General features: G+C 45.1%; 1 protein-coding gene across 5 annotated transcripts in view; it reads left to right on the top strand.

Moving 5' to 3' along the window:
* GGPS1 (geranylgeranyl diphosphate synthase 1) overlaps nucleotides 1–16,338 on the top strand; it is a 148,865-nt gene extending 132,527 nt beyond the window's left edge. For all 5 annotated transcript variants that reach the window (XM_030198141.1, XM_030198145.1, XM_030198144.1 and 2 more), the window contains exon 4: nucleotides 14,285–16,338. In XM_030198141.1, coding sequence (XP_030054001.1) covers nucleotides 14,285–15,049 — 765 coding nt within the window. In that variant the 3' untranslated portion in view covers nucleotides 15,050–16,338. The remainder of the gene's footprint in view (nucleotides 1–14,284) is intronic.
* Nucleotides 16,339–21,456: the final 5,118 nt, after the last annotated feature.

Genomic DNA, 21,456 nt, shown 5'->3' with positions numbered 1-21,456 from the left:
TCTCGTTAGGACAGCTCTGTGCCAGGAAAAAGTGTTAAGTGAAAAAATAAACAAACTTTGAGCCAATCCCAGCGCATTAGCAGAGCTAAAAGCGCTGTGATTGGTCCAAAGGACCTCAGAAAACACATAAAAAAATAAAAATAAAAAAAGGATCGGGAGGGGGCAAGGGCGCTCATCAGGAGCGTCCTGTACGGACGGCCTTGCCCCCCCCCCCCCCGCTGCTCCCCACTTTCCGCCGCTCCCCCCACCCCGAAAAAGCAAACTTCTAGAAGCCCCTGCCCCCCTCCCTTCCTCACTACTCTCTCACCTCAGCTCCGCCTCCCGACATCCTCCATCCGTGCCCCGCCCCCTTTTGGGGTCGTCGCCGCCATTCCCCTCCTCCATCGGGCCCCCCTTCCTCTTACCGGGCCCGTGCAGCGCCTCTCTCCTCTGTCCGAAGGCGCTGCACGGGCAAGAAGAAAGCTGAATCAGCTGATGCCTGCCTTCGCGATGGCGCGTCTTTCTCCTGCTGCGCCCGCCCCTGTCTGACGTCAGTAACCTACGTAGGTTACCGACGTCAGAAAGGGGCGGGCCCAGCAGGAGAAAGACGCGCCATCGAAGCTGGGCAAAGGCAGGCATCAGGCTTTCTTCTTGCCCGTGCAGCGCCTTCGGACAGAGGAGAGAGGCGCTGCACGGGCCCGGTAAGAGGGAGGGGGGCCCGATGGAGGAGGAGAATGGCGGCGACGACCCCAAAAGGGGGCGGGGCACAGGACGGAGAATGTAGGGAGGCGGAGCTGAGGTGAGAGTAGTGAGGAAGGGAGGGGGGCAGGGGCTGCTTGAATTTTGCTTTTTCGGGGTGGGGGGAGCGGCGGAAAGTGGGGAGCAGCGGGGGGGGGGGGGCAAGGCCGTCCGTACAGGACGCTCCTGATGAGCGCCCTTGCCCCCTCCCGATCCTTTTTTTATTTTGATTTGGGAGCCATGTGCTTGTGATTTGACTGTGTTTTGACTGTTTGTGGCATGCGCAGAGCAGCTAACATAACGCTTGGCTGCTCTGCGCATGATTTGGGGGCCGATTAACGATGTGTATTGTGATTCTTTGATACATTGTACGTTTCAATACCGATCTCAGCATGTGTGACTTTTTTTTTTGGTGCATTTTTCGTTATTTTAAAATCGTTAGGGACTTTAACGATTTAGATTTTTTTACGTTTGGTTGCTGCATCTGCCTCTAAGTAAGGGATGGAGGTGGGCTTATTAGGAGGCCATTTGCTTCCTTTTCGCACATCTTTTACTTCGGGAGGTGGGTTAAGTTGATGTCTAAGGGAACTATGTAATGTGAGCCGGGAGGGGGGGGAGAAGTGGGAGGGGTGTCAATACGTGATTGTTCCCTCTCAGGGAACATATGTCTTTGGGATAAGGGAATGGAGGGGGTGGGGGGGGAGAGAGGACTCAGGGAGGGATGGAGGGGTGGAGGGTGCTTAACTTTGTAGTAGATTTACTAGGAATTTTGGGAGCAGATCCTATGAGAGTACAGGAAGGCAGAAGCTACAAGTGAGAGGAAGTACATGCAGAAGCCTTTGGTTTGCCCGGGGGGGGGGGGGGGGGGGGCTGGGACGTCACCCTGGGGGTAATCGGTGGAATTATATTGATAACAATTCTGCGCAGTTTTCACGCTGCTCATGGTAAACTTAGTTACTTGGAACGTAGGGGGAATTAGTTCCCTGATAAAGAGGACCAAAATCCTGCAGCACTTACAGAGACACAAAATAGATATAGCACTTTTGCAAGGAACACACATCAATCAAGTAGAACATGCCAAGCTGAGAACGTGGTGGGTGGGGGAATGTATATCGGCTGCTGCCCAGGGAAGGAAGGGAGGAGTGACTGTCTTAGTGCCTAAGGGAGTTTCAGCGGCAGTTCGATCTATTTCTACGATCCCCGGAGGGAGATATGTATGGGTCGAAATTGAACTTCAGGGCCAAAAGGTTCTAACATGTAATGTTTACGCACCCAATTAATACGATAAGAAGTTTTACAACTCAGTGATAGGACAGTTACTTAGATATCCTAGAGCACACATTGTGGTGAGTGGAGACTTTAATACAGTATGGGATCCCCTGATAGTTCACAAGGGCCTGAGGAGAGATATGGGGGTGTGTAACAGAGGTCTGCAGAGACTAAGTGGCTTGACGGACTTGATAGACATCTGGACGGTACTACACCCAACAGAGAGGGATTACACACATCTGTCACGCGCACACTCTACACAAGCACGGATAGACTACCTACTCACTACAAGGGACCTGTTTGGTAAAGTTACAACAGCAAATATTGGACCTTATGCAATATCAGACCATGCGTGGGTGTATATGGAATGGGATCTGGGCCAGACGAAACCCCATTATAACATGGAAATTTCCAGTAGAGCTATGTGGTAATGAGGCTTTTAGAGAGAAGATAATGGAGCGCTGGTGCGACTATGAAGCTTTGAATGAAGAACATGTGGAGGATCCATTTTTATACTTGGATGCAGCCAAAGCAGTACTCCATGGTGAAATGATCAGGTATTCACATTGTTAGAGTAGCCCGAAATCGGGAGATTTTAAGATTGAGCTCTCTGGTGTGTAAGGCCCATAAGTTGTATTAGTCGGACACATGTGGAGGTGCACCGAAGCAGACTGTTGGAGCTGCAGGTGGCGTTAAACGAATTGCTACACCAGCGAGCTGCCAAATCCCAAATGTATTATAGATATAAGTTGTACAGATATTAGTTGTACAGATATGGTAACAAAACAGGCCACCTTTTGGTGCGCCTAGCACAGCCTAAAGGAGGCAAGGGGAGAGTCCTCCAATTGAGAGAGAGCCAAGGACAAGTGGTGCGCAAGGATGTTGATATCTGTGAGGTATTCTCCAGGTTTTATGGCCATTTGTTTGAAAGTCCACCAGATAAGGGATTACCAGGTTCTCACTATTTGAATAACCTTAAGTTGCCCTCGCTTAATCAGGAAAATTTAGATATGCTGAACCAACCGATACAGGAGGATGAGGTGACCTTGGGGATAGCGAAGGGACATCTGTTGAAAGCTCCAAGACCTGGATGGATTTAGAATGGAGTTTTACAAAATGTTGGGAGAGAACATAACCCCAGCTTTAACCAGATATTTCAATAGAATGGTAGACGTAGAACAGTTGCCACCGGGCCTGTCATGGGCACAGATAGTAGTTCTATCAAAGCCTGGTAAAGATCCATTGCAACCAGAGTCTTATCACCCTATCTCACTATTAAATGTGGAAGCGAAGTTGTTGGCTAAGATAACGGAGAATCGTATGGCCAGAGTTTTACCAAAACTGATACATGAGACACAAGTGGGATTTGTGGAGGGGAGAGCGGTAGCCAAGAACCTGAGGAAGATCTTGGGGGCATTAGAGATGCAGAGAAGGAGACTATCCCCATCATTGCTCATAAGCTTTGATGTGGAAAAGGCATTTGATAAGGTACGATGGGACTTTTTGTTCAATACTGGGCAGACCTATGGCTTTGTAGGGCGTTTTGTGTCTGCAGTTAAGGCGCTCTATCATTCTCCTCGAGCTAAGGTCCTGGTAAATGGAGTGGAATTGGCGATATTCCCCATTTGCTGTGGCACGAGACAGGGCTGCCCATTGTCCCCATTGTTATTTGTACTATCATTAGACCCTTTGATTCATGACGTCTTGGATAGTCCATCTGTAACGGGCATACAGATTGGTCAGTATGATTTCAAGATAGCAGCATTTGCTGATGACCAGTTAGTGCTGCTGACAGAACCTCGGGACTCTTTTTTAGCATTAATGGATATTCTGAGGGAATATGGGGATTACGCAGGTTTGAGTTTAAACTTAACTAAATCAGAAGCATTGGCGTCCTCGCTGTAGGTGAAACAGATGTGGGGACAGGATTTTCCCTTGAGCTGGGCTGTGGGATCATTTAAATACTTGGGAATAAAGCTGACCATGGACCTGGAGAAGTTATATGCTATCAATATTACTACCTTACTAGAAGGTACGAGGAAGCAACTGGGGAAGTGGGCGGGTCTCCCGTTATCCCTGTGAGGTAGGGTGAATCTAATACAAATGGTGGTGTTTCCCCGTTGGCTGTAAGTATTACAGACGCTTCTGCTCCGATTACTCCAGAAAGACTTGAAAAGTATATATAGAGCCTTTAGTAATTTTTGATGGGCAAAGAAGAAACCTAAATTGCAGTTCTCTAATATGGTGGGAGGGGGTGGCAACAGGGAGGGCTTTGGGATACCTGATTTATATTTGTATAATCAAGCATGCTTACTACAACATTTAGGAGACTGGGTATGTCAAACTAGTGAGTTCACTCCGATAGAGTTAGAAAAAGAGTACTTTACTCCCTATGACCTCATTACACTGCTACACCACAGACGAGGCCAACTCCCGCCCCACCTTAAATATTGTACATTACTCCAACCATTAAGGGAGATGTGGAAGTTATTGGTTAAGAGATTAGGGGGGAACCCTTCGGTCTTGGATCAATTAGCCCTTAGAGGAAACATGAATTTTAGGCAAGGTCAAGATAACTTAGTGTTTCTCATATGGGAGAGGCGTGGAATTACGAGGGTGGAACATCTTTTGGGAGGTGTAGGGGACCTATTAAGCTATGAAGAGATACAAGCTAAGATTGGGGCAAATTGGGGGAACTGCTTTGCATATGCCTAAGCTAAACATTACATACTAGCTCTGAATCAAGTATTGTTGAGAACACGTTTGGGACATAAAATAAGGGCATTCTTTCAAGAACTGGAAGCAGAGGGTATATCAGTGTTGTCACTTCAGGCCTTAGTGAAAAGGAATAATACAAAAAAATTTTCAGCAGTTAAAAATAAATGGGAACAGGAATCGGGGGTGTCACTAGTGGAGTAGTTTGTGGGGTCTACGTTGAGGGGTGTCCCGGATCTGACTGCTGATGAGAGACTATGTGAATGTGGCTATAGAGTGGTTATGCGGGCCTACGTGACTAGACAACAGTTGGCCCATGTGGGACCCTCGGAGGAGGCCAAGAGTGTTAAATGTGGATATTCACCTCACACTCTTTTTCATGCTTTCTGGGAGTGCCCAGGGGTGCGCGCTTTCTGGGAACGCATCCGGAGATACATAATTAAAACCTTAGGGACCCCCGTGATTGGGACCTTGGAACACTTCGTGTTAGACACGCAACAAGCTTTTCATACACAGACCAAGGGAGTGCGGTTATTGTGCCATAGGCAAGTGCATTTTACAGTGCTGGATAACCTCAGAACCGCCAGCTTATTGGCATTGGAGGAATCAGGTACATGTGTTAGGAATGTGGGTAGCAAGGGAGGCGAAGGGATCACGGAAACGGATGCAACAATTTACACAGATCTGGAGTCATTATATACAGGGATTGAGTCCAAGGGGATGAAGTATGCTTCTTAACATGTCACAATAATGTGTCGCACACCTTCCATGTATGATACAGGATGATTTCTTATGTTTCTTTCTGTTTTGTAGTAGGATCTAGAGGGGGGGGGCCCACTTGGACTATCAGAGTACAAGTCCAGGTGGGATGAGGGGTGTAGGGGTGGGAAGAAGGGAGGGAGGAGGGGTAGGTTAGCTGGAGGGGAGAGGAGGGAAGGAATCTACATAGTGTTACGGGTGAGGGGAAGGGGAGTTAATACTATTAAAAATTAGATGACAATCTGTACAGTTTTGACTTGTTGTACTCAATTCTATCTGAAGCTTTGTACACTTTGACCTGCCATCAATAAAAATGTTGAAACATAAAATTAGAAAACAAACAAAGTCAAGCATCTATTGCTAAAGAATACGGTGTAAATCCCAGTCAAATTTCACGTGTCTTGAAGCAGAAAGACCAGCTTCTGGAAGACTGGCAAAATCCACACTGGAAACGAAAACGGGTGGGAAATGAGGAGGTAGAAGATGCTCTTCTTCGGTGGTTTTCTCGAGTCAGGAGCAGACAGTTTCCTGTCAGTGGTCCACTGTTTATGGAGAAAGCTAACCAGCTAGCTGAAAGTCTTGGACTAACTGAATTCAAAGCCACTGTTGGATGGTTAGAAAGATGGAAGGAGAGGAACATCATAAAATTCAAGAAACAGCATGGTGAGAAACAAGACGCTGATGACTTTAGTGCTGAAAATTGGGTTGTTTCAGTTCTTCCTACCATCTTGAACGAGTTTGCACGGTCTCTACTGGCGAGCGATTCCTGATGGAACATTTCAATTCAAACAAGTCGAAACTACTGGAGGTAAAATGTCGAAGGACTGACCAACAATCCTCTTTTGCTGCAAATGGATGGGAGTGAGAAGTTGGAACCACTCGTCATTGGAAAGAGCAAACAGCCCCGTTGCTTCAAGAATGTTAAGCGACTTCCTGTGTCATATGAGGCTAACGCAAATTCATGGATGACTGGGGAAATTTGGAAGCAGTGACTAAAGAAGTTAGACACTAGAATGCGGGCACAAAAGCGTCAGATTTTGTTGCTTTGTATAATTGTGCTGCACACAGTGATGATGTCAGGCTGTCTAACATCAAGGTGGTCTTCCTGCCACCAAACACTATCTCTCTGATCCAACCTATGGATCAATAGCCAATTTCAAACAACTTTATTGGGCTCTTGTGCTACGTCGTCTGATGAGCATTATGGATGACCAGACTAGCAAGGGTAAACGTGCTGTTGAACTGGCTCGTAATCTGTCACTGTTGGATTCCCTACATATGCAGAAAGAAGCCTGGAATCATGTTACACAGGCAACCATTGTGAACTGCTACAAGCGGGCAAGTTTTGTTAGGGATGTGGAGAGGGACGAAACAGATGCAGCTGTTGCAAACACGTCAGATGAACAGGCTATTAACATCCCAGCCTGTGTTACTGAAGAGGAGTTTCATCACTACGTAGCTGTTGATTACGATCTACAAACAGCTGACGACAGCACTGATGTCCAGATATGTGCCTACACACAGGCAACGGCTGATGATGAAACAGATGATGAAATGAGCAGCGAGGCACATGCTGAAGGAATTCAACAACCTCCTGTCACTTTTGCAAGAGCGCTGGAGAGTCTCAACACCGTGCGGGCCTATCTGGAGGCCACTGGATATCAGTGCTGACAGTTTTTACCGTCTGGCAGACGTAGTCTATGGAACTCACAGACACAAGAGTGTACAGAGGACTATGACTGATTACTTCAAGTAAGGCTAACATCAGTTAACGGAGACTGTATACTGTACGTATAATAAACAGTACTGTACATATGTTTATCAGATGTCAAGCTTCTTTGTGTCACAACGGTTAAATGCACGCTCCGGTTAACTGCATGTATTTCTTTGGTCACAGACCCTTGCACTTAAGCGAATTGCACTGTATGTATGTGTGTGTATATATATATATATATATATATATATATGTGTGTGTGTGTTTGTGTGTGTATATGTATTATTTCTTTCAACAAGTGTTGTGCCTGATTTATTTATTTTAGGAACAGGCTTATTTAAATTCTAATTTTATATTTGCTTGCTTGCTCCAGGATGTTTTTGCTCCAGGCAGATCTCTTACATCTTCTTCCGTAAAGACAGAAGCAAAGAATTCATTCAGTTTCTCCGCTATGGCCTTGTTTTCCCTGTGCGCCCCTTTTGCTCCTTCGTGATCTAACAGTCCCAAAGATTTCATCGCAGGCTTTCTGCTTCTGATGTACCTGAAAAACCTGTTGTGAGTTTTGGCCTCTGCGGCAAGTTTCTCTTCATATTCTATTTTAGCCTTCTTTATTAATGCTTTGCATCTGACTTGCAAGTGCTTATGTTGCTTCTTATTTTCTTCGTTTGGGTCCTTTTTCCATTCTTTGAAGGACAATCTTTTGGCTGTAATGGCCTCTTTTACTTCCCCTTTTAACCATGCAGGCTGACATTTTCTCTTCTTTCCACCTTTGCAAATACGTGGAATTCATCTGGACTGGGCTTCCAAGATGGTATTTAGTGTCCTAACCTTTGCGGCCGATCCTTTTAGTTTCTTTGTAACCATTTTCCTCATTTTATTATTGTCGCCCTTTCGAAAATTAAATGCAGCTACAGTAGATTTCTTTTGCCGGTTCATCCCAGATAGTAGCTCAGACTTGATCATGTTATGATCGCTGTTTCCCAGGGGACCCAACACCGCCACCTGTCACACTATGCTCTGCACGCCACCAAGGACCAGATCCGAAAATGGCTCCCCCTCTCGTCGGTTCCTGGACCAGCTGTTCCAAGAAGCAGTCGTTTATTACATCTAGAAATTTTATCTCCCTGGCACTCCCTGATGTAACCTTTATCCAGTCGATATCGGGGTAATTGAAATCACGCATTGCAGCTTTCCTAATCTCTGTAAACATTTCTTCATCTGTCTGTTCATTCTGCCCCGGCAGACAGTACTACAGCCCTACAAGAATACTCTCTCCCTTCACACATGGAATTTCTATCCACAATGCTATCTGTGTCATGTGGAAAGTTTATTTTATTTGACTCATTTCCCTCTTTTACCACAACCCCCCCTCCAATTTGATCCTCTCTATCATTGCGGTACAATTTGTACCCTGTTAACGCAGTGTCCCATTGATCTCTTTCCCACAAGTCTCTGAGATGCCTGTTATATCTACCTCATCATTTAGTGCTATATATTCTAACTCTCCCATATTATTTTTTAGGCTTCTAGAATTTATTTACAGGCACTTCAAATTGTGTTTTTTCCCTTGATCTACAAGCTGCTTAGAAGTTGAAGGGGATAATGCTCTTTATTCTGCTCTTTCATTAAGCACACCTGGCTTACTTCAGCATTGTTGAAACCTCTCTACTGGGATTCCCTAAATGTCCTGTTTTAATAGTTTCCTTCAAAGATACTCCACACCGAACCATGCGCTCCTGGGCAACTGTGGGCTCCCCCCCCCCCCTCAACTGTAGTTTAAAAGCGGCTCTATCTCCTTTTAAAGTTAGCGCCATCAGCCTGGTTCCACCCCGGTTAAGGTGGAGCCCATCCTTTTGGAACAGTCTCCCCCTTTCCCAGAATGTTGCCCAGTTCCTAACGAATCTAAATCCCTCATCCCTGCACCATCGTCTCAACCACACATTGAGACTTTGGAGCTCTGAAGTTGGCTTAAAGAACCTCCCTCCCACATTTTCCTATGTCATTGGTACCCAAGACAGCTGGCTCCTCCCCAGCACTATCTAAGATCCTGTGTAGATGACATGTGAAGTTTTCCACCTTCGCACCAGGCAATCCTCGCATCCACCAGCCACCCAGCTATCTACCTAATGATCGAATCACCAACTACAACAGCTGTCCTAACCCTTCCCTCCTGGGCAGAACTTAGAGACATATCCTCGGTGCGAGAGGATAGTACATCCCCTGGTGGGCAGGTCCTGGCTACAGGGGTACTTCCTACTTCACCTGGTTGATGCTTTCCTTCTAGGAGACCTCCCTCTTCCAAGTCAGCTCAGGGGCTACCAGACTGGACGTGGGACTTCTCTACAACATCCCTGTAGGTCTCCTCTATGTACCTCCCTGTCTTCCTCAGCACCACCCTCTGCTATTCTAGCCTCAAGAGAACGAACGCGTTCTCTGAGAGCTAGGAGGTCTTTACATCGGGCACACACATATAAGTGCTTACCAACTGGAAGATAATCATACACGTGATACTCAATACGAAAGACTGGATAGCACCCCTCTCACTGCAGAACTTCTGACTCCATCTTAGTATTTTTGAGTTTTTCTACTGAATAGAGAATATCTTATTAAGGAAATAGTCTGAAACACTATCGGCTTCAACATTAAAGTCTGTAGCTTCACTGACAGTGGTATCTCGAGTAAAGGAATACAGAATTTGATAACAGGAGCCCCTGATTCTGGTAAGGTTTATCTGTAGTGAATAATAACCTTTTTTTGCCTTAATGATTGAAAGTTTATAGTATCCTGCAGCCGAGTGAATCTATCTAAGATTGGAAACTGATTTATGCTTTTGCCATATTCTCTCAAAATTGCTAACCTGACACCTAAGAAAGTACAGCTCCAGGGTATACAATGGATTTTTAGGTGTATGACTGCAATTAGTAGAGCAACTGGACTGAGGGGATACAGCATTATGTAGCTTCACTGTCCAGCGGTAGCCTGCTAAAATGGGCAAATGATGATGAAAGAGCAGTGGAAAAGGATGTGTCTATCAAGTCTTTGAAGTTCCCACAGGAGTTATCACAATTTACGGATGGTGTGAAAGTGAACACAGATTTGGATAAAGTAAACTTGAGAAGAAAATGGTCCGTCCAGGGAAGTGGAAGTGGGGCAGAAACAGAGATGCGGGTGAGAAGTGATTGAGACAAAAGCAGTATATTTAAAGTGTGTCCTGCTATGTGAGCTGGTGTAACAATATATGAACAGAGAGAGAGAGTACGAGATGACCATGGAAGTCAGCACATTGAGGAGAAAGAAGGTCATTGAGATGCAAATTCACATCACCAAGGATAATTTGATAGATGTGCTGCAGGTAATGATAGCTAACCAGCAAGAGCCGATTGGAATAACTCGTAGCTGGGGGAGGAAGACAGACAAAAAGAAAGTCTATTTGAGGGGTTAATGCAAGCCTAAATGAAAGTTTTTCTAAAGGTGGTGAAGGTGGCAACAAACTGTGATGAAAATAACCAGAGAAGATAGATATATTATAGCAAGTTCCCCTCCCTTTCTGGCCTGCCTATATGAGTAAAGATTGAATCTTCACCAATAGGTTATTCCTATCAAGTATGAAAGATCTCCATTCTGAAACCATGTTTCAGTTAGGCAGAGTATACTAAGAGAGTGTTGTTGGATCAGATCTCAAATACAAAAGTGCTTACCCGTAATAGACCTAGTGTTAAGAAGAGGTATGTTAATGGTAGCCTGAGAGCCAGAAGTATTAACTACTAGCTGGGACTCCCATGGCAGCGCACGAAGCAGTCTTACCTCAGGTTTGGGTAGGCAGTTGTACAGAAGGTGACGACCCCATTGAACTGGGATATGCGCAGGTGGCAGAATTCAGACAGGATTTTTAAAAAAAAAGGAATTCAGAGTCAGCAGATAATTGACAAAAAGCTATAAGATCATTTATGCATTCAATCGTGCATCAAGGAGCATTTCCTGCTCCTTGTGCGCACTCCTTAGGCATGCACCTGTGGCGTGTGCCACAGTACTAAGTTGCTTACGTCCCAAATGGTTACTAATGCCACTTCGTTGCATTGGAGGGGTGGAGTATAGAGAGCTGCTGATCTGGGTGAGGGAAAGCAGTAACAACACTATGGTCTGCAACAGAGAAATAAAGGCGCAGTAAGCAGCACAGTTAAAATCAATATCGGAACACAGAAAGATGGTATTAATGTGTACAACTTACAGTATTCTTTGTTTTGTATGTAAGTATGTGATCCGCCCGTGCCCCTTCCACATCAATGCACACTGTAGAAATTAGGTGCTAAGTTTATAGAATAGGGTCATAAGTCAAATGCATCACTGCAAAATAGTGCCACTTAATGCTTGTTAAGCCAATTATTGATACTTAAAGCCAATTTAATTTTATTTGGATTTTTAGCACCAGTTTACTAAGTTAAGCACTTAACCGGTGCTATTCTATAACTGGGCACCCAATTGTGCACCTAACTCTGTGCGCCCTATATAGAATGAAGGGGTAAGTGTACTGGTTCTGTATAATTGTGTGGAAACAGCTGAGCCCACTCCCAACAATTAGAGGCTTTGCTGTTATCTGTGTGCTAATTTGGTCATACATGTGTAGAGAGGTGTGGTAGCCGTGTTAGTCCACTCTTAAAGGTTATCAATAGAAATCAAACAAAATAAAACATGGAAAAGAAAATATGATACCTTTTTTATTGGACATAACTTAATACATTTCTTGATTAGCTTTCGAAGATTGCCCTTCTTCCTCAGATCGGAAATAAGCAAATGTGGTAGCAGATAGTATATATGAGAGAAACATCAAAGCATTACTTTGGCAGTCTGACAGAGTGGGAGGGTGGGGGTATGCATGGGGACATCAAAGCATTTCATTGATATTCTAATGACAAAATTTTAAAGCACTTTATCATTTTGTCTGTATTTCCAGCATTGTCATCAGTATGCGATTAAGGCTACAGTATTGTAGGAATTGTTGGATTTTTCCCATGACAGAAGTCTACTACTACTACTACTTAACATTTCTAAAGCGCTACTAGGGTTACGCAGCGCTGTACAGTTTAACATGGAAGGACAGTCCCTGCTTGAAGAGCTTACAATCTAAAAGACAAATGTACAGTTAATCTGATAGGTCAGACAGATTGGGGCTACCTATATGTTCGAAAGGTTAGGTTCCGAATGCAGCATTGAAGAGGTGAGCTTTAAGCAAGGATTTGAAGATGGGTAGGGAGGGGGCTTGGCGTAGGGATTCAGGAAGATTGTTCCAGGCATAGGGTGAGGCAAGGCAAAATGAGCGGAGCCTGGAGTTGGCAATGGTGGAGAAAGGGTACTGAGAGGAGTGATTTGTCATGTGAGCGGAGGTTACGGGCAGGAATGTAGGGGAGATGAGGGTAGAGAGGTAGTGAGGAGCAGCAGAGTGAGTGCATTTGTAAGTAAGGAGGAGAAGCTTGAATTGGATGTGGTATCTGATCGGAAGCCAGTGAAGCGACTTGAGGAGAGGGGTGATATGAGTATATCGGTTCTGGCGGAATATGAGACGTGCGGCAGAGTTCTGAATGGATTGAAGGGGGGATAGATGGCTGAGTGGGAGGCCAGTGAGGAGCAAGTTGCAGTAGTCAAGATGAGAGGTAATGAGAGTGTGGACGAGAGTTCGGGTGGTGTGCTCAGTAAGGAAAGGGCGAATTTTGTTGATGTTGAAAAGGAAGAAGCGACAGGTTTTGGCAGTCTGCTGGATATACGCAGAGAAGGAGAGGGAGGAGTCGAAGATGACCCCGAGGTTGCGGGCAGATGAGACGGGGAGGATTAGCGTGCCATCAACTGAGATAGAGAGTGGGGGAAGAGGAAAAGTGGGCTTAGGTGGAAAGACGAGGAGCTCGGTCTTGGACATGTTCAGCTTCAGGTGGCGGTTGGACATCAAGGCAGCAATGTCGGATAGGCAGGCCGATACCTTGGCTGGGTCTCTGCGGTGATGTCTGGTGTGGAGAGATAGAGATGGGTGTCATCAGCGTAAAGATGATACTGGAAGCCATGAGATGAGATCAGTGAGCCTAGGGAACAGATGTAGATAGAGAAGAGAAGGGGTCCAAGAACAGATCCCTGGGGAACTCCAACAGATAGCGGGATGGGAGTGGAGGAAGATCCATGAGAGACTGAAAACCCACCTCTTTAACATTGCTTTTGACTCGTAACCACTTGTAACCACTCGCCTCCACCTACCCTCCTCTCTTCCTTCCCGTTCACATTAATTGATTTGATTTGCTTACTTTATTTATTTTTTGTCTATTAGATTGTAAGCTCTTTGAGCAGGGACTGTCTTTCTTCTATGTTTGTACAGCGCTGCGTATGCCTTGTAGCGCTATAGAAATGCTAAATAGTAGTAGTAGTAGTAGTGCACCCTGAATGTGCGGTGGGAGAGATAGGAGGAGAACCAGGAGAGGACAGAGCCCTGGAACCCAAATGAGGCCAGTGTGGCGAGAAGTAAATCGTGATTGACAGTGTCAAAAGAGGCAGAAAGATCGAGGAGGATGAGGATGGAGTAGTGGCCTCTGGATTTGGCCAGGAGCAGGTCATTGCAGACTTTAGAGAGTGCTGTTTCTGTCGAGTGGAGAGGGCGGAAACCGGACTGGAGTGGGTCGAGGATGGCATGAGAGAAGAGAAAATCAAGACAGCGGCTGTGAACGGCGTGCTCAAGTATTTTGGAGAGGAAGGGTAGGAGAGAGATGGGGCGATAGTTGGAGGGGCAGGTAGGGTCAAGTGATGGTTTTTTGAGGAGAGGTGTGACTACGGCGAGCTTGAAGGTGTCAGGGACAGTTGTAGTGGAGAGAGAGAGAGGTTAAGGATGCGACAGATGGAGGGGTTGACAGTATGGGCGATGGTGTTAAGTAGGTTGGTGGGGATGGGATCAGAGGAACAGGTCTCTTTTGCAAAGTATAGCTTTTTTTTTTTCTAGGTGTATGGAATTCCAGATCTATACCTCCTGTTTTTACTACTATTTTTTCATTAGGGAAATAGATGATTTTGCATATAGGTTGAAATAATTATACAAATCCTTTAAATACAGCTATTCTGCTTTGTCTCTTTTTCTAATAGGTTATCATAGAGGTGACAGAGATGCTACACAATGCAAGTTTGCTCATTGATGATATTGAAGATAACTCAAAGCTACGACGTGGCTTTCCGGTGGCACATAGTATATATGGCATTCCATCTGTAATCAATTCGGCCAATTATGTTTATTTCCTTGGCCTTGAAAAGGTTTTAACTCTGAATCATCCAGATGCTGTTAATGTATTTACACGGCAGCTGCTCGAGCTCCACCGTGGTCAAGGCTGGGACATTCACTGGCGAGATACCTACACCTGTCCTACAGAAGCAGAATATAAAGAAATGGTGCTGCAGAAGACAGGAGGACTTTTTGGACTAGCTGTGGGCCTCATGCAGTTGTTTTCCAGTTACAAAAAGGATCTAAAACCACTTCTGAATACACTTGGGCTCTTTTTTCAAATCAGAGATGATTATGCTAATTTATATTCTAAGGAATATAGTGAAAATAAGAGCTTTTGTGAAGATTTAACTGAAGGCAAATTTTCATTCCCTATTATTCATGCTATATGGTCAAGACCTGAAAGTACCCAAGTACAGAATATATTGCGTCAGAGGACAGAAAATGTTGATATAAAAAAGTATTGTGTACATTATCTTGAAGAGGTGGGTTCCTTTGAATACACAAGACAAACACTGAAAGAGCTTGAATCAGAGATTTACCGACAAATTGAAGTACTAGGAGGAAACCCAGAGTTGGTAGCGTTAGTGCAACACCTGACCAAAATGTACAAGGAAGATGCTCAAGATTGATGCTTCATCCTTTTATTGTCAAGGTTGTTCCTCAGGAACTAGCAATCAGCACTTTTCACTAGTAATGCTCTAGTTTAAGGGGGTCATGGGTAAAATATCCTTTGCAGAGGAAAACAAATGGTCATCCATCCTTAAAACCCTCCTTTAGTCTCAAGAATGCAGGATGTCTACCATTTTAAAATTAGGTAATCAAAGATGGTACTCATGGCCCATTATCCACCTCCTCTTCTTTCTGTGAATACAGTATCTGAGCAAAAGTGTTTTCTATTTGTTTAACAGGATGATAATTTTATAACAGCAGCTTATTTCATAAATGCAATATAGACACATGTCTCTTTTTATAAAATATATCCCAAACAGGATCAAAGATTGGTAGCAGGATACAACACCACACCAATAAGCTACCCACTATACTTGAAACTTATGGTAACTAAATAGATTGAATTTTTATAGTGGACCATCAATTTTTTTAGAAACTCCAATCATATTTTAATCGTGCTGATATTGTGCTACTTTCAATGATTTCTGAGTGTTCACAGTGTACTAATATATCTATAGTTTCTGAAAGTGCAAGCAAATCCTCCAATTCAGTTCACATAGTGTCAGAGCATTTTTATTTTCCCCAACTACCCAACCAGTCAAGAATCAGAGCTCTCCACCACTCAAAATCCAGACTTCAAATAAAAGTGAGCCAAGTGCCTCAAGTAAGGATTCAGTAATGTTCTTGTAATTTCAGTAAATGGTCATGATCTCCCCTAGTATGTTTAAAGCAACTGTCGCTTTCAAACCTTTATCTCTCCAGTGAGAAACCAAGAAAGTAGTCAGCTGTTCTGTTCACAGTCTGCTCTTATGTTTGTTAAGTCTTAATCTGATTATACACTTAGGAAACCAACATAGACAAGAGGGCAAGTGATAAATATGACATATGCTGAAGTGCACAAAGTTGTGTGCTTAGCACAGGGGCGGACTGACCATTCGGGCAACCGAGCAGTGCCTGAGGGCCCAGATGCTCTGCCCAGTTGCCCACCGCCACACACTACAGCCCCCATGGGGCCCTGGTGGTCTAATGGCAGCTGCCGCTATTCGCCCTGATTGCGCTGCTGTGTTTACAAAATGGTTGCTGAGACTGCCGTGGGAAAACACGGCACTGCGCTGGCCTAGAGGCAGCGAGTGGGCAGGAAAAAAAGGGGATTTATTTCCTGCACCCAAAGAAGCCACTAGACCACCAGGGCCCTTCAAGGTGGGGGGGCGGGAGACAGTGGCAACACAATGGGAGGGAGGCAGCACAGTTGGGGTGGGGGCATTGGTGGCAGCGGCAACAGCATGGCATGGGGCCCAGAGTACTCTGTGTGCCCCCGGTTTAGCGGTGATAATGTAATTGTTGAAGGGAAGTCTTCAGTGGACTCCTTTCAATGTATAGTCACATCTATACTTATGTATACTATGTAAGCCACATTGAGCCTGCATTGTGTGGGAAAGCACGGGGTACAAATGTAATAATAAAATAAATAATCAGCTGCAGCTACTACCGGACTAAATGAAGATTTTGATTGTCTCACTCTTATTTGAAATCTGACTCCTGATTGGCTGGGTAGTGAAAAATGCTCTGAAGCCATGTTTCATTGCAGAAAATCATTAAGAAGAGAATGTTGGAATAAAGCTCTGTGATAAGAAATAGAACATTAAATGTGAATGTCCAATTTTATTTGATACCACAAATCAAAAATTAATGAAGGGGTGTACATAAACCAATAAAAGGAGAAGGAACGGGGAGGTCACATGGTGCTATGCAGGAGAGGAGACGCTAGTAAGCGGAGCTCCTTCACTTTCCCCCTCATCTTGCTAATTTATCATGCTGAATATTGGATTTACAAACCTCAAAGTATCGGAGGAATATAATTAAGAGGCTGGGCGCTATGTGATCTCGGCTAGCGGTTCGAAAAGAGAGGGATGACAGCGAAATTGCTGCGGAAGGAAAAAGACAAAAACCCGCCGAATCCAAAATGGCTGCTGTACAGCTCTCACCGAGTTCCAGCGTGTGTTCAGCGTGGATGGCAGTGATTACAGTGGAGGTCACTGCGGCAGTGGAGGCAGCCTTAGACAAGAAGTTGCAGGCTCTCTATGATTGGGCAGAGGCAGCACACAAAAGGCTGGATGGGTTCCATTTAGATCTTGACCACATGCAGCAACGGATCAGCGATCTGGAGTATCGGGTGGTGGAGATGGAGGTACCGACGGGGGCCTTAAAGAAACAGCTGGCGGAGTTGGAATCCAAATTGGACGACTTAGAAAATCGTTCCCACCACAATAATTTGCGTTTAATTGGCTTACTGGAACAGATAAAGGAGGCAGAGTTGGGGAGCTTCCTGGAAAGCTGGATTCCACGGGAACTGAACTTAAATAATCTGCATGGCCCGTTAAGGGTAGAGAGAGCACATAGGTTGAGCCTGAGACGACAGGGAACTGCCAAACCACGTGCGGTGATCCTAAAAATCTTGCACTATGGACACAAGCAAGCCATCATGCAGACTCTGAGATCGGGTGGAGTGCTCAGCTATGAAGGGCAGAGGGTCCTTTGCTTCCAGGATTACTCTACGCGAGTGGCAGCAGCGAGGAAGGAATTTGCGCCTGTTTGTGCGATTCTGTATGGCCAGAAAATCAGATTTGCATTGATTTACCCTGCTAAATTGAGAGTGACCTACGAGGGGTCTGACAAAACCTTTGAGACTGTGGCAGCGGCGCAAGGATTTCTCCAGACTTTGCCCCAAGAGGCGGCAGACTGACTACACCAAATTTGTGGGAGTGGTACTTTTACAGAACCTACTATTCCTGGAGGACTTGGCTGCTGAACAGTGGTCGGTTACTACTGCAGGAACATTGGTAACAGGTGTCAGCAATCATTGTCTAGGGTTGGTCCAGAGTCCAGTTCACAGAGGCAGTGGGTTCCCAAAGAATACACAGTCCACACGGGTTTGGGTATATAAAGTATATTATATTTGCAGATATGTATAGATTCACAGCATTTAGTACAGGTAACTGGTACAGGCTGTCTCTGGGTGTGTGTTTAGAGGGAGGAGAGAAAGGATAGGGTGTTTGTTCAGAGGAAGAAAGAAACCTTGGAATAGGGCTGTCTGAGAATGGGGGGATCAGAGCCAGGTGCTCTGGTGGCTAAAGATGGAGGTGTGCAGAGAAAGAAAAAGAAGAAACAAAGGCAGCCCAGCAGAGTCCTGTGCACTCTGCTGCAGGGAGAAAGAAAGAGAGAGACAAAGTGCCCGGGACAGAGAGAAGGGGGGGGGGGGGGAGCTGCCCCTAGCACCATGTGCTCTGTTTTTATACCTCCAGAGCAAAGGGATCATAAAACTTATCTTCTTTCTCAGCCAACTCCAGTGTACTTTTCTTTGAAGTCAGGAGAGATGAGCAATTCCACCCGTTGTCCTTTTTGAAGTTACTAGTCATGGAGCCTCTATGTCTGGCCTCCTTTGTTCTTAGAGAGAGAGCCCTGCTCCCAGATGGAACAAAAAGTATGCTGATCAAGAGCAATTAAACACAGGGCTAATTAGGCCATTTGGTCCATTTCATCCTCTGATTCCTGAAGGGGAGGGGGGAAGTTCTCAGAGGTCAGAAGCTGGTTTAATATTATGTCAAGCTGGTTTCATATTAATATAAGTATGTCCAGCAATAACTTTGACTTCCAGCAATCCTGACAACAAGGAGTTGGGGAGTTCCAGGAGAGTATGGGGGTTTGCTGAGTGGGAGAGCTTGTCGGTTGTGGGGGGGGGGGGGGGGGGGGACTGTTGTGGACAGTACTGTTTAACAGTAGTATAATGTTTGAGGGATGTTTGAGTTTTTCTATTGTTATGATCATTGGGTCAGTTGATAAGGAGGATGTGGGGTGCCTATACGTGATGAGTTCAATCTTGAAACTCGGTGGTGGGGAAGGGTTGGGGGAGTTGGGGGGTGTGGTGAGTTTTGTTGGGGGGGGGGGGAAGAATAGGGGAGGGGGGGACTGCTCCAAGTAGTTGAAAGAAGAAAAGGAGGGAACGATGAGGCCTTCTGTATTGAGGAGACATCAAGGGGGGGCATAGGCTGGGGCGCTCTTCCCGCACTACAGCAGGCTAATCTGCTGTTGGAGTTTCAGCAGTTAAAGGGGAACACCTAAGAAGTAGTATGGTTAAATTAGTGTCCTGGAATGTGGGGGGGATTTCCTCTCCAATCAAGCGTAGTAAAATTTTGCAGGTCCTGAATAGAACTCAGGCTCATATAGTAATGCTTCAGGAGACTCACCTATCTGCACTAGAGCACAAAAAACTGTGTAGATGGTGGGTGGGTGACTATGTAGAGAGTCCGGCATATAATAGAAAAGCGGGAGTAATCATATTAATCCGTAAATGACTTCAAATGGGAAAAAAAACGAGTGATAGTGGATCCCTTGGGAAGGTATGTTCTAGTGGAGTTACTTCTGAGCAGCAAGCCTCTGTTGTTAGTCAATGTTTATGCACCTAACCAGTACAATAGGAAGTTTTATCAAACCATAGTGAAACATGTACATTCTTTTGAACAGATTCCAATAATGATGGGTGGGGATTTTAACTCTGTATATGATCCTTTGATGGATAGCACGGGTTCGTCGAGAGTAGGGCCAGTGGATTTCTCTAGGGGAGTTCCTCGGATGTGTTCTCTGCTGGATTTGGTGGACTCATGGCGCTTGTTTCATCCAGGGATGAAGGACTGTACGCATTTGTCACGAGCACATGGCACCTTATCACGTATTGATTATATTTTAATCTCGACAAATTACGTATCATCTTTGTTTCAGGCTGACATTGGGCCCATTCAGGTGTCGGATCATGCTTTAATATGGGTTTCTTTTTCCTGGGGGGATGACAACAGGCCTAGGCCACGTTGGTGTTTTCTGAGAGAGCTGTATTACAACTTTTGGTTTGCCCCTTACATACAGTCTCAATGGCAAGAATATGCAGAGTTTAATAAGGAGACTTATCAAACTGACCCAGTTCTATTTTGGGAAACAGCGAAGGCAGTGTTACGTGGCTCGATTATATAATGCTCTGTGCATAAGAAACAAGCGAGAGATGCGGAACTGATTAGGGTGGAACACCAGGTGTGGAGAGCTAGACAGCTGTTTGGATCCCTCCCAACTGCGAATCATAAGCGGGGCTTGATGGAAGTACAGGCTACCTTGAATCAATTAATACAAGAAAAAGCGCAAAAGTCTTACAATTATTATCGTTTTCAGTTATATAAGTATGCTAATAAACAAGGTAAATTGCTTGCACGGTTGGTTTAACAGGTAGGGAGCTCACGGTTTGTTTCTCAGCTTCGGGGTACCCAGGGAAGATACCACCGTACAGCGGCAGGTATCAATGAGGTCTTTCGACAATTCTATGAATCCCTATACTCTCCTCCAGTGGATCAGGGGTTAGATGCGATTACATATCTCTTGGGGTTGAAGCTCCCTAAGATTACAGGTAAACAGCGGAAGAGGCTTAATGCAGGCATCACCGAAGATGAAGTGAGTTGGGGTATATGCGACAGTTCTTTACATAAGACACCAAGGGTGGATGGTCTTCCCTCTGAATTTTATAAGGTCCTGGTGTCAGACATAGTAGCATGTTTGACTATGGTGTTTAATCTTTTTGTTCAAATGGGTAATTTACCGGAGACTTTGAGGAAGGCGCAAATTGTAGTCTTGCTAAAACCGGGTAGGGATCCCCAACAGGCGGGTTCATATCGGCCTATCTCTTTATTGCCTTTTGAAACAAAGTTATTTGCCAAAGTCTTGGCCAATAGGCTGGCTCGAGTGTTACCAGACTTGGTGGCTGAACCTCAGGTGGGGTTTGTGAGGAAACGGTCAGTGGCCTGTAATATGCGAAAAATCCTAGTTGCTTTGGAGAGCTTGTATAATCGCTCCACGCCAGCCTTGCTTATTAGTTTCGATGCGGAAAAGGCGTTTGACCATGTAAACTGGGATTTTATGTTTGCTAGTTTGGAAGCATATGGTTTTGAGGGTTTTTTTCAGAAAGCCATAGCAATGCTCTATCATGGCCGAGTGCAGAAGTCTGGGTTAATGGGATGTCATCTGAGCCATTTAGGATAGCTAGAGGCACTAGACAGGGGTGTCCCCTCTCCCCGCTTCTTTTTGTATTGGTGCTAGAACCTTTAATCAGGGACATTATGGGGTCAGAGGCTGTACAAGGGGGGTTCAGGTCGGCACTGAGCGATTTAAGGTATCTGCTTTTGCAGATGATTTATTGGTTCTTTTGAAAGAGCCTGAGTCATCCTTGCCTTCATTATTGGAGATTTTCAAAGAGTTTGGAGAATATTCTGGATTTCGTTTAAAATTTAGACAAGTCTGAGGTCTTAACTATTCAGATGAAAGAGACGCAGTG

This window comes from Microcaecilia unicolor, chromosome 3, assembly GCF_901765095.1.
Source record: "Microcaecilia unicolor chromosome 3, aMicUni1.1, whole genome shotgun sequence".
In the NCBI taxonomy this organism is placed as follows: Eukaryota; Metazoa; Chordata; class Amphibia; order Gymnophiona; family Siphonopidae; genus Microcaecilia; species Microcaecilia unicolor.
Note: the sequence above shows the minus strand (reverse complement) of the source record. Positions and strands in the feature narration are given on the sequence as shown.